This window comes from Alosa sapidissima, chromosome 12, assembly GCF_018492685.1.
Source record: "Alosa sapidissima isolate fAloSap1 chromosome 12, fAloSap1.pri, whole genome shotgun sequence".
NCBI classification, from domain to species: domain Eukaryota; kingdom Metazoa; phylum Chordata; class Actinopteri; order Clupeiformes; family Clupeidae; genus Alosa; species Alosa sapidissima.
The window spans coordinates 21,553,614-21,570,470 of record NC_055968.1 but is presented as its reverse complement, the minus strand read 5'-3'; the positions used below and the strand labels follow the sequence as shown (position 1 = coordinate 21,570,470).

At 45.2% G+C, this 16,857-nt stretch overlaps 1 protein-coding gene across 1 annotated transcript; it reads left to right on the top strand.

Annotated features, from left to right (window-relative positions):
* Positions 1–130: 130 nt before the first annotated feature.
* On the top strand, positions 131–15,472 carry jade3 (jade family PHD finger 3). The gene is made up of 12 exons (XM_042111791.1): positions 131–372; positions 4,881–4,949; positions 5,126–5,185; positions 5,345–5,424; positions 5,759–5,916; positions 6,550–6,740; positions 7,991–8,202; positions 8,565–8,732; positions 9,747–9,863; positions 10,368–10,850; positions 11,815–11,932; positions 12,253–15,472. Exons 3-12 carry the CDS (start codon positions 5,137–5,139, stop codon positions 13,164–13,166), a joined length of 2,490 nt encoding a protein of 829 aa, XP_041967725.1. The 5' UTR covers positions 131–372; positions 4,881–4,949; positions 5,126–5,136; the 3' UTR covers positions 13,167–15,472.
* The last annotated feature ends 1,385 nt before the right edge of the window (positions 15,473–16,857 follow it).

The window sequence follows — 16,857 nt, the reverse complement described above, 5'->3', positions numbered from 1 at the left end:
AATATGGCTACTGTGTTTACGTTTCCTTTCCACCCCTCAACCCGATCAGGTGAATGAGATGTAGGGAATGTAGGCCCCGTTTTGATGCCAGCTTAGTGAAATCGTATACAGAACGTAGCGGCTATGCGGATAGCTAGGAAAACGGTTTGCAAGAGGCGGAGTCTAGGACCCGGAGGCCCGGGCGGTACAATAGAGCTGTTGTGCCGTGGTGGAAAAGAGATTGCAGCTCTGGGAAATTGACAGTGTGGAATTGGAAAAGAACAACTAAAAAATATTCCTATTTATCTCATACACAGCGACCCAGCTCGTCCATAACTTTCCGAAAGACAGTGCTGCTCGTAATCAACTCCAACAGCTCATTTTGGATCTACGGTAAGGTCGTGACATGAACAATACTGCTCGTGTTTCAGGGCTCAGTATGCCATGGCTTGCCCTGGATGGTTTATCCATGCAGCTAGGCCTGCTTCCTCTTGCGCATAGAGGGGTATTTCGGGATTTATCATAAAAATAGGACAAAGCGAAACGTTCCTTGAGCGATTTGGATCGTGCCGATTTCATTGCTGTAACATCTGTGTTGTTTGGCCCTGAACGTATCTTTTAGGAAGTGCAATTTTGTCACGAGTAACGTTAGTGGTGGCGCCCTCGTTTGATTTCGGCTAGTCGAAGCCTGTGTCCTCGTCATCTACTGCTCGAGTTTGGCGCCAAGGCCGTCAGAAAATCTTCTAAGGGAACGACATTTCCAGAAAATGGCCTAAGCATCTAGCCAAGTTATTCTTTGTAGAGGTGCCATGATATACAGACACGTTGTATTGACCATGTGCCACTTGCAATTGTGTAGTCAATGGATTGCTTGGTTATGCCACCAGCTATGAGACCGATATAACGTTAACTGTGTCAATGAGAGATTTTTCGTAACCTGCAGTTTATCCTCTATATTTCTGGACAGTTAGCATGCTAACTGTTTAGTTATCTGGGTGGACATGTGGTTTAAAGCTGCCTTGGCTCTGTTCATAAGAATACCACGGTGTGTAGCCAAGCCTATAGTAGGCTACACATTTTCGACTCCTCAATATCCTAATTCCACTAAGATGCAGGCATCACGCAACAGTAAACGTTAACGGTAGCTGACAAACTCTTCTTTAGTTAACACAACTCACTGGCATGCATGTTTTGTCCCTATAAATGACTTTAACTGTACCTAATGTTAATACAAGTCAACAGTGCAACTTTCTATTAAAACCTGTTACAGCACTCACTGTGCTGTGTAACTTGTCCGTTAGTTAAATAGACAAAACTTACAGTATAATAACATTGTGAAGATCTACCGACAGGGACAGTGATTGGTCAGTCGTTTGCGCTTGCTGTAACGTTACAATGAAGTGCTATGGTAATGAAGTTGATGGAACGGAAGTAGTTTAGGAGGAATTTTGGAATGTCTCCCAAAAGCGTCCACTTCTCTCTTTCCCCCATGTGGACCTCTGTGGTGACAGTGCGGGGGCACATTACAGACACTGGCAAATACTAGTCCCACTTACTTTACTCTTTTTTGCTGTAAGCACCTTGAGCAAGCCGTGTTTCCAAACTCAAACAAATAGGACTACTTAGTATGCAGGACTAAATGAGGCAGATTTCAAATAAGTTTTTTTTTTTTTTCTCTGACCACCTTGTTTAAAGTCTCATCCATACCAAAGCACATCTTTTTAACTCTTGTGCCAGTGGCTTTGATCTGCTCTTTGTAACCTCAGCAGTTCATTCAACACGGTCTAAGGTCCTATGAAACCATGCAGAGCCTACCAGCAGGAATACAGAGCCACAGGCAGTCGGACAGAAGTGGAGAGCTCCTGTCCTGTGCTGGGGAAAGCTACATTCCCTAAGCTGGAGTGGTGGGGGTGATGGTGATGTGGCCAGGGCTGGGTATTGTGTTTATTCGCTGGCAGGGTTGGAGGGGGATGGGGTGGGGTCTAATCAATGGAAACAGACCAGAAGGACACTGAAAGGCTGCCAAGTCTCAGATGTTTCATGCTGACATGAATATTTTTCTTTTTAGAACATGGACCCTCCCTCTCTCTTCAAATTCTAATATTTACTCATGAATGCATTCATGCATGCATCATTTCTAGAAATATTTACACTAATGATCCATCTTTAGTGTTAAACTTTTAAAACAACATAAAACAACTTTCTGCAGGTTGCATTACAAGTCAAATATATACATGCTGGCTTTTTACAACTGAGAAAAACCCCATCCATGTGCACAACTCAGTGATCCTTATGGATAAGGGAAAACAAAACAGTTACACTAAAATCTAAACGGTGATTAATTTGCTGGAAAGATTATATTTGTTTTCTTTATTCTTCTGGACTAGTTGGTGTGAGCTTTTTATTTTCATTTGCACTGCAGAAGGAGTGTGCCTCATGCAAAAACAAGTTCCAGTAATAGCCCACCTAACCTGGGTGGCCAATCTCTGTATAGAGAGGTCTTTGTTTCGCCCCAGCGGAAGCAGGGACAGACAGACGCAGAAGGATGCCCTCTCTGTATTTTAACCATCCATTGTTGTGTTAGGCTGTGCCTTTTGTTCTTTGGCTGGAGGATGGCCCGTAAAAACTTTGCCATTAGAACCTAGATGGTCGTCATGGTGCACAATCAGGCCTAGTATGTGTCTGGTTGTGTGTGTGTGAGTGTTTGGTTGTGTAATATTGGTATTAGTGCATACATGTCTGTCTGTGTGTCGTTGGTTGTGTGTACGTGCGTGTGTCTGTGTGAGTGGCTGAACAGTCAGCTGCAGATGTCGGCTGCAAAGGACTCGAGTGGAGTCACGAGCAGTCCTGTTTGTGTCACAGACGAGGCCTGGACCCACCGGCTGCCCGCCCGCTACACTGAACGCAGCGCGGGCTCAGCAGTGTACACAGCCAGGCCTGCGGTATGTGTGAGGATTTGAACAAACAAAAGTAAAAGACCATCTCAAGTCACGCTTTTTTCTCCCTCTTAAATGTACCATAATTGTATCTGGGAAAGACTCAATTGAGTTATTAAATGTGCAATGCATTTTAAATGCTTTAAACTTCCAATGGATTTTAAAATCTTTACTTTTAGTCATTATTTAATTTAGATTATCTGCTCTCATAGCATAGTTATAAGAATGTATTGGTAAACCCACTGATGCCAGGGAGTGTTCCTGGGCAAGCGCTATGGCTTAATTTTCCTAGCCAAACAAAGCCATAGGGCTCTTCTTTTAGTAGGTCTACCACTTACTCTGAGATAACATACCCAGGTTTGTCACTATATCACCTACTTTGAATACTCCCTTGGTGTGTGTGTGTGTGTGTGTGTGTGTGTGTGTGTGTGTGTTTGTGTTTTCAGTCTCAACTATGGTGAAAACACGACCCAGCTGCTGATGGTGGTAGATTGATCTTGAGATCACAGTACCACTACTGAGCAGAAAGCTCTTCTAAACTTGGGGGCCACCCTGACATTCTCTCTCTGACCCCAACTGAGCAAGCCCTCTAGCCGAGATTGGAGCCGAGGCCTGCCGCCTCACACAGACACAGCGCGTTTCACATCTGACCACTCAGTTTCCTGTGTGGTTGGCCTGCAGGACGGTTGTCTGATTCGCGCCAATACGCCATAGCACCACCACCAACTCCAGCGTCAACACCAGTCTCTAGTCAAGTAGTTCAGGTCACTTGGAGGAAGCAGTAGACGGTTATGTAACAGGCTCAGTGAAGGCTTTGCCAGACCTGTTATGCTTACCTATGCGCTTTAACATACGCTGACTCTCAAAGGTTTCCTTAGGTCTCTCTCCCTGGCGTGACGCAGTCCTGCCGTAGACATGAGTGGCCGACATTCTCTGCATTCCTGTGTGGCTCTTGGTCGTGAGTGGAGTGTTACTAACTAATGGGTCCCTTTTTCTCCCTGAGACTGTTACAGTCTCTCTCGCTCTCACTGCAGGCCGATTCCATTTCCGTCGTCTTATGGCGTTTCCTGTCCCTTAGTATTTTTAGCGAAGAGGTAACAGCAGGGAGTTGACTTCACTAATAGTAGTAGTGACTGTTGGCTCAGTTGTGGTAAACATGGTCCAAAAAAAGGCTTACGGGTGGTTGTAGCTGGTGTTCACACACCTCTTCTACAGAGAAAGGATAGAGACTTCCACTGCTCTGCTGTCGAAATAATTGGTTTCATAAGTTTGCAGCTTAATGCTTATGTCATATTAATAGAGTCTTATTCGTATGTTCAGAAAATGCAGAGGCGAGAGTGCAGTTCTGGTGTATGAGGCGGTGACTGATGCATTAATAGCCTCTCTGCGGCCATACCATGCACCTCTTTTACTGCACCTCTCACCTCACATGGGCTATACGAAGCACTTCCTTCTCATGAAAACAGTTACAGTCCCAGAGGCTGCTGGGAGTTGTAGTTCATTTGAATTATACCCTGTGGAAAAGTCCTCTGGTTTGAGGAAAAGTCTCCAGTGGTATCAGTGGGACAGAACCTCATTCAGAACAGCCCTTTGTGAGCTCTGTTTATTTCCTTCTCAGTGGGTAGCCTCAGTTGAGTATATATTTTGCACTTGACTGAAGCCCAGCAAGGTCCAACTTGGCCGTGAGTCAGATTGACACGGGGTTAGGGTTGATGTAATCCTAGAGCTCTCTCTCTCTCTCTCTCACACACACACACACACACACACACACACATACACGTCAAATCTCTCTCTCTCTCTCTCTTACACACACACACGTCAAATCTCTCTCACTCACTCACACACACCAGCACTCTCTCTTTTTTTACTCACACACTCACACATGCACACTCACACACACACAGACACACACACTGTATGGTCTTTCCCCTTGTCTTACTGACTGTCTCCCCATGCTGTGTGCAGGGATGAGAGGAGGACAGAGCCAGCCCATCAGAGGAACACACTAGCATGCGCATAGACCACAAATTTATGGTGAGTCAATGTGTAACTGAAGTGCCTACTTCCTCAAACCCTATCTGTTTACTTGTGTGTTTGTTTATGTGTTTTTTAGCCTTTGTTTGCACTGTAACATTATAGCAGCCATTAAAAGGACTGCGCAGTATCCATTCAGTTAATAAACCATCTTGCTTTTTTAATCTGTATTGAAGGATACAAAAGGATGAAACGCCTCAGGTGTTCAAGCAGCAGTGACAGCTCTGACAATGAGAGTGAGTACAGCCTTACATGCTCTGTGTAGCATCTGTCCAAAGTGTCGTTTTGTTGCGTTACTGACAAATGTGTAGTTGACGCCTGGAAAGCCCAACTTGGTCCCTAATGTGTAAAGGTGGAAACAGATACATTGAACTTTTTTTATTTTGCACATGCAGGTCCTTCGACCTCCTTTTCCTCCAACAAGTATGGAAGCAAACCTGGAACCCCCGCTTCCAACCCTAAGAAACCGGCAGAGGTAAGCCCGTCCTCCATACCAAATGTACCAAAAAAAAGTCCCCCCCCCACCACCACCACCAATAGTGATTTTATTTAATTGTTTGTACTGTTTCAGATTTTATTTCAGTTGCATTAAAAGTGCCGCAATTCTAATCCAACACTGATATTTGGTGAATTTGGCCAGTTAATCCACACAGTTCTGCAGCTATAGGTTAAATGTGTGTGCTCAAAAAAACTCTCTGGGGACCATGGAAGACAGGATTTTAATTTGACTGACTTTAGTGCTGAAACATCAATGAATTCACCAGAAGAGAGGACTCTTGTCTTCAATGTATGGCTTGCTGTGCCCTCAGGTGTTCCGAAAAGACCTGATCAGTGCCATGAAGCTGCCGGACTCGCACCATGTCACGCCGGAGGACTACTACTTGCTGGCCGACACATGGAGGCAGGAATGGGAGAAGGGGGTGCAGGTGCCCGCCAGCCCCGACACCATCCCCCAGCCCTCCCTCAGGTGTGTGCACAACACATTACCTCTCTCTCTCTCTCTCTCTCTCTCTCTCTCTCTCTCTCTCTCTCTCTCTCTCTCTCTCTCTCTCTCTCTCTCTCTCTCTATGTCTCTCTTTCTCTCTGTCCAGACCCAACATCATCCCCCCCAACTCTCCCTCATTATACCTCTCCCTCTTTCTCTCTGTCTTTTTCTTGTCTCTCTCTCTCTCTCTCTTTTTTTTTGCCTGTCTGTCCTTCTCTGTATCTGTCCTCTCTCTCTCTCTCTCTCTCTCTATCTTGTGTTTCTATCTACAACTCTGTTTTTCTTTTCTCTCTCTCATTGATGACATGACCATAATATAAAACATTCCTCGTTCCCTAGAAGGCCATTAGTGTTGTAAATTAGCTGCAATCCATTTGCCTGCTCTATGAGGTGTTAAATTGCTTATTAAATGGAAATAATTTTAATGAGCATTGCTATCATTAGAATGTGCCTAACAGATGTCTGACAACATGTTGACTACTAAACGGCTGTTCTGAAAATAAAACATACCAAGCATGTCACAAATTTCAAACACATGCAAATGTTTTAAGTTGTAGTTGTTTTTGTTTCTTTCTTATTTGAATCACCTTTGCATGCATTTTTCCCCACCTCCAGGGCTATTGCAGAGAGGTCAAAGGAGCTGCTCTACTCCCGACCCAGGAAGTACATCCAGTGCTGGAGCCAGGACACCGCGGAGACGGGCTACGTGAACATCAAGGAGCTGGCCGAAGCCATGTGCCGCTACGACTTGGACGACATGGACCTGTACTGGCTCCGGGAGCTGAACGCCGAGCTGGCTCTGATGGGTGAGCAACACTGAGGGAGGTCCATCTGGGGATGGGCGAGTTTGTGCTGAGGAGTCAGATTAGAGTTGGTAGGAGTTGGCTCAGCTGAAGGATGCTCATACTTGTTCCCTGGATTCCATTCAAACATTTTTACCAGAATTTGCAAAGAAAGGCCCCGGCCATAGCGCGACTTGCTGGGGCACCTGCACCGTATGCCGGTGACCTGGGTGGTCCTTTCCTGATCCCACCCCCACGCTCTCTCCCACTCACTTCCTGTCATTCTCCACTGTCCTGTCTGATTAAAAGGCATAAAAAGCCCAAAAAATATACAAAAAAATTGCAAAGAAAGACTTAAAAAAAGGCTTGTATGCCTATGACAGAGGTGTGAACTTCGACTTAAAAGTATTAACTTCAAAGAACACAGCCACAGTTGTAGACCAGACCACTAAAACATTGTGAACAGTATGTAAGTAGGTTCAATAAAGCGCTTAACAGAATTTCAAGCTCTAGTGAGGGCAGGAGCTTGGTCCAAGGTCCAGTTTTACTGGGAGTGGCTCAGCCTCTGATTTTGCTACTAGCTTAATTGACCCATCTCGTCCTCTTTCCGATGGCAGTATCAGGTAAATAAAGAAACAGCCTGAACTAGAGTGTCACTGATTAATGTGTGAGTCAAAACTTCGCTTGAAGTGTCTACTTTTTTTTTTTGAAGACATTGCAGAAGTTTTTACAAATAGACAATTTTAAGTTTTCTGTCACATCTTCAGACCTCAGTCAGTGGAGACATGACAAAATGTGCACAGCAGAACATTTAAAACGTTTGGCACAGCCATCTTAAGCACTAGTCTATATTTGTTTACATTGATGTGTCCTCATACAGGGGGCAATTCTCAGGGGAATTGAGTAGCCCTGTGTATAGCTTTATTTTGTGTGTATGCAGGTGTGCGCGCGTGTTTGTTTGTCTGTATGTGTGGCTGTGTGTTTGTTAGTGTGTGTGTATATTTTGTGTGTGTGTTGACTGTACTGTGTGTGTGTGTGTGTGTGTGTATTTTGTGTGTGTGTTGACTGTATTTTGTGTGTGTGTGTGTGTGTGTGTGTGTGCGCACGTGTGTTTGTTTGTCTGTATGTGTGCCTGTGTGTTTGTTAGTGTGTGTGTATATTTTGTATGTGTGTGTGTTTGTCTGTACGTGTGGCTGTGTGTTTGTTAGAGTGTGTTTATATTTTGTGTGTGTGTGTGTGTTGACTGTATTGTTGCGTGTAATCTTGTCCTTCAGGGGAGATGCCCGTGGATGAGCTGACAATGGAGCGCACCATGGAGGCCCTTGAGAGGCAATGCCACGAGAACATGAACTACGCCATCGAGACGGAGGAGGGCCTGGGCATCGAGTACGACGAGGACGTGATCTGCGACGTGTGTCGCTCCCCCGACAGCGAGGAGGGGAATGACATGGTGTTCTGTGACAAGTGCAACATCTGCGTACACCAGGTCTGTCACCACTTGTATTGTGGACTGCACTGTGAGGGTGGGAAGCTGGCAAGGGAATTATTAGCTCTTCCCCTGTGCTTTCATTGTTGGGTTCCTCTGTTCGTCTATCCCCATGGGTGTGATTAGTTAATGCTATTACACAGAGTGTACTCTTAGCTGACAAAGCATCGCAGTATAGGACGGAGTGGAATGGATGATACTATTATATCATAATAGTGTTTTTATCATAAAATGGTCATTTCAAGTTTGGGATTGGCGGTAAAAAGGCAGGGTAATACTGATCTTCATGTTTTGTCATAGTTTGGTGAAGGTTGTCATGGAAATATTGTCCAGGTCCCTTACGTCAATTGTCCTCCCCACAGGCCTGCTACGGGATTGTGAAAGTCCCTGATGGGAACTGGCTGTGTAGGACCTGCGTACTCGGCATCAACCCCCAGTGCCTACTGTGCCCCAAGAAGGGCGGTGCCATGAAGGCCACGCGAGCAGGAACCAAGTGGGCACATGTTAGCTGCGCGCTCTGGATCCCAGAGGTATGTTCTTTTGGTTCTGTTAATAAACACATTAACTGCACGTTCTGGACCCCAGAGGTATTTATTTTGGTTCCGTTAATACACACGTTAGCTGCACGGTCTCGATCCCAGAGGTATGATCTTTTGGTTCAGTTAATACACATTTTAGCTGTGCGCTCTGGATCCCAGAGATTTCTTCTTCTGGTTTAGTTATTAAATAGGAGAACATGTTTTAGCTAGGGCTGTCAATCGATTAAAACATGTAATCAAATTAATTACATACTCTGTGATTAATTAATCTAAATTAATCTCATATATAATTTTTGCTGTGAAAGTATTATTTTCACTTTTCAAATAATGGCCATAATAATCTATGATACGACCTAATATGCTGAGGAAATAAATTCAAAAGTGCTTCGGGAAGAAGGTTTTTTTTCACATACAAGGCATTTCAGGCCACAGATATAACCTAGGGGACACAATGAAAATAAATTAACACTTCCCTCAATGTCAACACTATTTCTTTGCATTGGTGTGCGACCTTAGAGTTGACTAACTCCGGTGATATCCAAATTCCTTGCTGCAGACATTGCAGAGGACTTTATTTTACAACACTTTATTTTTATCAACACCATCAGGCCGTTTTTTAAAATTAAATGTTCCAATCAATGATCTAGGCAGCACATTTTCTTCTCTCTCCTTCATTTTACAGTCTATTGGTTACTGACTAGAACAACTCGGGGTCAAAGGTCATACGGAATCGATTAATCTGCGCAATTTTTTTTTAATCAGTTATTTTTTCCTCAAATTAATTAATCAAAATGAATCAGTTATTTTGACAGCCCTAGTTTTAGCATGTTCCTTTTACTATATCGGCTGGCGCGTTCCCACAGCAGCCCACAGCCACATGCAAGTGATTGAACCCAAAGTTAGATGCCAGGCTCAATTTGACAAGCAGTCTCCTTTCAGTCTGTCAGTGTCTATTGTGTAGACTTACTATCGTTGTATAACTAACTGGTCATTTTGTCTCCATAGGTGAGCATCGCTTGTCCGGAAAGGATGGAGCCCATCACCAAAGTCTCTCACATTCCTCCCAGTCGCTGGTCCCTTATATGCAGCCTGTGTAAGCTGAAAACCGGAGCCTGCATACAGGTGAGCATGGCTGGGAAGGGGCGCTGTCACAAGGGTTGAGTGCGCTCAGGCTGGCCTTCACGCGGACTCGAGGCCGAGTTTGGTGACGTTTGTCTCGTAAGGGAGATTTTGATTCAGAGCGTAGCTTGTGTGGTGCGGGAGTGGACGCTCATTCACATGGTACCACCAGCTGACTATAAAATGGTCAGGGAGGATAGCGATGAGGAAAAAAATAGCATCTGAAAAAGTGTGTAGTGAAATTTACTACAATACATTTGTGCTTCAGTGCTCAGGGGCATTATTACTCAGTGCTGTCTTGGGAAGTGTGGTGACTGAGTGGACACCCCTTAATGTGGTACCACCATAGCTGAGCATAAACTGCTGATTCTCTCTCCCTTTCACATTGTTCCATGTAGAATTTTTGATTTGTAGGGATGGGTGAGCGTGCTGCTTTGAGAAATGTGTTGGTAGAGCTACTACTGTAGCTGACTATTTTTTGCTGCTTCTCTCTCCCCTTTTCTGCAGTGCTCAGTGAAGAACTGCACCATTCCTTTCCACGTGACCTGCGCCTTCGAGCACAGCCTGGAGATGAAGACCATCCTGGACGAGGGCGACGAGGTCAAGTTCAAGTCCTACTGCCTGAAGCACAGCAAGCCCAAAGACGGCGAGCCGGGCCTGAGCCCCAGTCCGAACCCTAGCCCGTGTCCGGCCCGGCCTAAGCCGCCCACCGAGACGGAGAAGGTGGGTCTGCGAGCCCAGAAGCTCCTGGAGCTGGAGGAGGAGTTCTACTCGATGGTGCAGCCCGTTGAGCTGGCCCAGGAGCTGGGCCTAGCGCCGGCGCTGCTGGACTTCATCTTCCAGTACTGGAAGCTGAAGCGGAAGAGCAGTTTCAACAAGCCGCTACTGCCCCCTAAGGAGGAGGAGGAGAACCAGCTCCTGCAGCCGCAGGAGGACAGCATCCACACGCGCATGCGCATGTTCATGCACCTGAGGCAGGACTTGGAGAGGGTGAGTGATGCTCGCTTTTTCCATCACAGCATAAAGCCCTGGCGTCTGACTGCAGCCTTAGGGTGCGATCAGACAGGACGCGCTTTGCCGCTTACAAAACACGAGGTGAACTACAGTATGTTTTCATAAAGACGCAGCCGCTTTTCCACTTGGACTTCGCCTCCACAAAAACGCTAGATGCAGCAGGCGCAAAAACCGTGAGCCGCTCTGTGCGCATAAGTAGTGCGCAAAAAGCGTACTGCCAATACGAAACGGCATAAAAAAGTCACACATCGCTGCAAAAACCGCGGCCTTTCTAATCGTTCCCTTAGTCACCATTAGACAACATAGACATGATTTATTTCACTTCCAGATGCTCAAATTCAGTTGTTTCTCTATGAATCGATGCGACTAGGCAACATCTAGACTGTTGCAATGCACCTCCTATTTATATGAGCAAGGTGTAAGCAGAAAAAGATCACAAGGCTCCTAAAAGCACAAAGTGCTCAACATTTTACAGTACATAGTTAAGCTTAAGATTTTATCATTTACTACTAAATTACTACTGCATTTTACCACTGTTGACTGAGCAGATAATTCTGAGTAATGCCCACAATAAGGTCTACACACGGAATGAAATACATCAGGGCCAAGCTGAAAGGCGAGAGGTGTCACATGTCAAAAACAACCACTAAATTAAAGTCCCCCTTTAGCAAAGCCCTAGACTGCTCCTGCGGTAGTAATAGTAACAAATTCAGAGACTTCAGTTTAAGTTAGAAAAATGAAGTAATTCAAAATGTTTTGAATTAAAAAGAATGTAAATCAATTTAATTCTTTAAATTGATTTAAAAAAAATGAAAAATCAATTTCTTTGAACTGACCCAAAACATTCATTCATTTGTAGTGTCCTAATATGATGCCTGTGTGATTTGCAGAGTCCTAATATGATGCCTGTGTCATTTGCTTGTGTGTGTGCTTTGTCCAGGTGAGGAACCTGTGCTACATGGTGAGTCGGCGGGAGAAGCTAAAGTTGTCCCAGAGCAAGTCCCAGGAGCAGATTTTCAACCTGCACGTCAAGCTCATCAACCAGGAGCTGTCTGCAGGTAACACACTCCTGACACCTGTACACCTGTTAGTCATTGTTGGCAAATGTTTGATGGTGAACTTGTAAGCAAGCCTTATGGGGCAAGTCATATGGGGCACAAAATCCTCCTGTAAAATTGTAAATCATGATGATAACTTTCATTTTATACCAAGCTCTTGTACTAATAACGCCCACAAATATTAAAGCGAAACTAGAAATAGATAAAATGGTGGTAAATTTTTGAGTTTACACAGGTGGGTGTAACACCATTGGTGTTTTGCATGGATGTTTCTGTTGACATGGTAATTGGACTGAATGGGATTTTTGTTTCGCCCTCAGGCCTTCCAGTATCCATTCCAGTGGAGAGCTTGCTGTTCCGGCCTCCACCCCGAATCACACTGAAGCTCAAGATGCCCAAGCTGTCGCTAGGCAACGGCAAAGGCTGTTCCAAATCAGGGAACGGACCCCTGTGCCCAGACAACAGCGTCAATGTCTACAACCGGGGCGGCAGCGGGATTGGCCAGGGGAAGCCCCAGCTCCACCACAGCCGGGTACGGAAAGAGGACCGCGCCAACGGCCTGATGGCCACCGCGGCACACTCTCATCGGGACGGTGGCTCCAGCAGCGGCCCGACGCTACCCGTCAAGCCTACGGGCAAACCGCTGGCACTGCACGCAGCCCTGCACGGCCACTTGTCCAGCGGAAAGGGGAAGGGGAAGGGGGACCAGGAGAGGAGCCGAGCGTCAGCGGCATCAGCGCCAAAGTCCAACGGCTTCATGGAGAAGCCCAGTACGGTGGCCCAGAGGGACACGTCCTGTCAAACGCCCAGTGAGCAGGACGCTCAGGACGAGGGGGGTGCAGGGAAGGGGGGTAAAGGGGGTGCGCAGGGGGCCTTCCATAAATCCACTATGGAGCACTTCAGCAGGTCCTTCAAGGAGGCCACCGTCAGCCTGGTGCGGACCACCGAGGACCTAAGGGGCTCGGACAAGGCCTCCCGCAAGGGCTCGTCGTCGTCCGCGGGGAAAGAGAGGCTCTGGGCCAAGCCAGCAGGGGAGAGGCGGGCGGAGAGCGACGGCTACTGCCCAGACCTGGAACTGAGCGACTCTGAGTCAGAGGCCAAGGGCAAGCAGCGGCAGCGCTCGGGCAGGCCGCAGGCGGGCAGCAGTCCCGCACGGGGGGACTCGGGTAAGGGCGGCGACGGCCGCCGGGGGAAAGTGTCTCTAGGGTCCAGAACCTCAAAAGTACAAAGGTGACGACTCGATCTCATCGCGCTACGCCTCACGAGCACTACTCAACTTGAGCTTCTCCCCGACTTTCACTGCCCCTTTCAAAAAAAAAAAAAACATTCTGGGATTTCCATGCCAATGCAGGTGTCCACAAGTGCCAGGTTTGTTCCCTCTGATTGTGAGTTCCTGGATAGAGCCAAGCCCTTTTGCCATGAAGGATCAGTGTTTGCTCTGGAAAGCTAACCTGCTTCAGTTAGCAATGCTAGCCGTGAAGTGTAAACATGGGCACCGGTGAACAGTTAGTTCTAAGTGGCATTCTGACACATGGTCCTTGGCTGGGACTGACAACAACCAATTTTGTCTGGCTGTGCATTGCCTTTGTGTTTTGCAAACAGGGTTTTTATTTTCTTGTCATGAATAGTTCCACCAGTATCAACCAAGTACGTAACATTAGATGGGCCTCAAGTTTCTGTTGTATATGTTGATGAAAAAAACTTTGTTTTTTTATGCTGTAAATAGTCACTTATGTCAGACGAAGCATGTTTTACCATGTTTCATGAATAAACAGTGACATGGTCTCTCTGACATTATGCAAAAAAAAAATAAAGCCAGTTTTGTGTTTGTTTGGAAGAGGGAACAAGGTGACACAACTTCTGGGTCACTAAATATTGTCAAAGGTTGGCAATCACATCCCTTCCGTCTTTCTCTCTCAACTGTCTACTGAAACTGCATTAGCATGCTTGCTGTCCTGTTGCTTCCTTTTTCTCAAAAAGGAAACCTTAATCTTTGGAAAGTCTGAAACATTTAAATAGTGGTTCTTCCATGTGTGTGTTAACGGAATTGGAAGAGATCCTATGTATGCCGTATCTCGTTGAGATGATTAGCTTCACATTCGTCTGAGCTGTTTTTTTTAAATGTGTTTGGATGATTATGGAATCCACAGTTAGTGCTGTTGGTATCAGTTGCAATGCAATTGTGTAAGCAATAGAGACAGTATCAGGTTAAAATGGTTTAAGAGTTTCAGGGTGCTCATTTTTTTTACCTCTGTGAAGTACATTGGAGTATATATGAGCCACAAGGGGGCAGTGTGGAGTTGACTGACTTTGACTCTCACAGACCACAGGTCAGTGAGCCGCCAGGTGGGGGCGCCAGATATCGACTAAAAGCCTTAGAAACAGTATATTTTTTCTTCTCAAGATCATGCCAAAAACACCTGTATTGAGTGTATTTGTCATAATGCCAGCAATTGAGATTTTTGGAGATGCCCCTTTTAGAGGCTATATTGCCTAAAATGCTGCTGTTTAACACCATTGTTTACATCAGATGTGACCCATCTTCACTCCTTACTCATACTGTACTGTAACACTTCCTCCACATTTCTCCTCACTGCTCATAGTACTTAAGGTTCATCATGATTTAAGGGCTGTTGAGGGCCTGAAGTGGGATCTAGTGAAACTGGGCCTGTAAGCCGGGGCATCGCTCTTTTTAAAAGATGGTCCTGCCCCAGGCTACGCTGTCTCTCGCTGTGAATTTAACCCCAGTGGTTCCCTAATGGCCTGTCACGGCACTTGCAGAGTTGCAGTATCTGTCTGCCAGCTTGGCTGGTCGACCAGTGAGAGAGATCCACCCCCACGCCCACCCATTTTAGTGGAAGAGACTCGGCACAATATAGTTCTCCTTTTGACCATGTACTGTAGTTTCTCGTGACCCCCTCACAACATATAAAGCTAGCATCCTCCTTTTCACACCTTTAAGTTTCAGTTCAAGGTCATTGGTTAAACCCAGGGACTGAAAAAGCAAATGCGTTTGTGGTGAGACATCCACTCAAAGAAAACAAATAAAAATGTAGTTTCAGAATCAGCTCCCTGTTCTGGTAGCTCAGAGAAATGACCGCATGGAGGACCAAGGCTGGTTTTATTGCACCTGTTTGTGCAGCACATTCCTCTATGTTGAGTGAAGGAGACATGGCCAAGTATGTGTATGTGTGACTGTTTGCATCCTATTTGCTTTTTTAATGTGTGTGCGCTATGTGAACTTCCAGAGTGAGCTTCCGTGTCGCTGGGATCAGGCAGTGTAGTGCTGTCTGGCAGCAGATTAAAAAAAAAACACTGTATGGATGTGTGCATGGATGTAAGCTTGAAAAAATACAAAAGAAAAACAAAAATGCAAAACAAAAATAAAACAGTGCTTTCCTGTAGAGCTGAGAACTTCATAGGACTTGATATTTTACACTAAAATGATGAAATGCAAAAGGTGGATATCCACACTTTTTTTTTTCATTTTCTTTTCTTCTCAAAGAACCATTTTTTCAATAAACTTGAAAATAAATTCTCTGACTTTGGTGGTGTTTTTTTTTCCAGCTATTTTCTTTTGTTATGGTTGCACTAGTTATTTGGTTTGTTTAGTAGTCTTCTGAGAATGACTAGAAGGTGCTCTATCACCCTTGTTGAGTATCTGCGGTCAGCATCCATGCACATTGAGGTGAATCAGAAGTCACAAGATGCTCATTCTTCAGCACTTACTGAGTCCTCTCTGCCTGGACAGCCCTTGTGTCTCTGAAGCGGTCACTGCCATTGAAACATTGCACAACCACTGTGTTAACTTACAAGAGTGTTCAAACTGATAAGTCTCTATCATTTAAGGATGGTAGCTGTTCATCAACGCTCCCTGGCTCTCCACCCAAACTCGGCTGTAGGACCTCCCCTGTGTCAATTCAATCCCCCACTAAACAACCGCAGCCGTCCACCATGGGGAAGATAAAGGACCTTGTATCCCTGACGCACCAAAACAGCTTTTCCACGTTAGCACTGGGTCAGCAAGCTCCCCACAAACACAATTGTTTTTCTCCAGGCAGCAGCAGAGTGGCTGGAAAGTACATCTTCTGCACATCAGACTTACAGTAGCTCTCCTTGATGGGCTCTGGGGCACATACTCTGATGAATGGGGTTTGAGCTGTGTCAATCAGGATCATTCTTCACTGTAAGAGGCAGTGTGGTTGGGATGTAGAAGTATTTTAGACACACAAATGTAATCCTCTGAGAAATTAAAAAAAATTTCATTGACAATGTGAGAATATTTTTGGACACTTTCAGCAACATGGAAAGCAGAATAGTCCAAGCTGACAAGCTTTGGTTTATGCATCTTTCTTTTACTGTAAAGTATCTAACATTAAACAGACATTTGTAAAAAAGGCATAGGAGAGAACCCAGGTGCTGGCCTATTGATCAAATGCAAAAAAGTGAGTGAGAAGAGTGAAATATTGTCATCATTATTTCCATCATCTCAAGCAGAGAAGTAATACACGCCCAGATAGCAAGGTGACATTGATATGATGTTGATTTTCCATCCAAATCATCATTTTGGTTGAGATTGAAATCTCAATGGTAAATAGACATTGAATCAGCATTACAATCCTGACAAAAACCCGACAGTGCATGAATATCGATAAGAGAGATATCGAAACAACATTGGTTTATAATTTATGTTGCCATAATCGATAGAGCATCGATACATAGTTCACTAAAAGATATTGAAAAGTCATGGATTTGTGGTTGACTGGGAAATCTTAACGTGGTGATTGAAAAGTAGTGGATTTATAGTTGACAGCGCGACGACATTTGAACTGTCAGTTCATTTTCAGCAACAGTTCAGTCAGACCAACGGGGTGTTCAGCTCCCTGTCAAGTTCACTTCTCCTTAATGGTAAGCAAGCATTTATT

Excerpts from the sequence above, each read along its gene's own strand:
- jade3 (XM_042111791.1), top strand. The coding sequence starts at position 5,137 with ATGAAACGCCTCAGGTGTTCAAGCAGCAGTGACAGCTCTGACAATGAG. Across the intron at positions 5,917-6,549 it reads ATCCCCCAGCCCTCCCTCAG|GGCTATTGCAGAGAGGTCAA; the intron begins GTGTGTGCACAA and ends CCCCACCTCCAG. Across the intron at positions 8,203-8,564 it reads GCAACATCTGCGTACACCAG|GCCTGCTACGGGATTGTGAA; the intron begins GTCTGTCACCAC and ends TCCTCCCCACAG.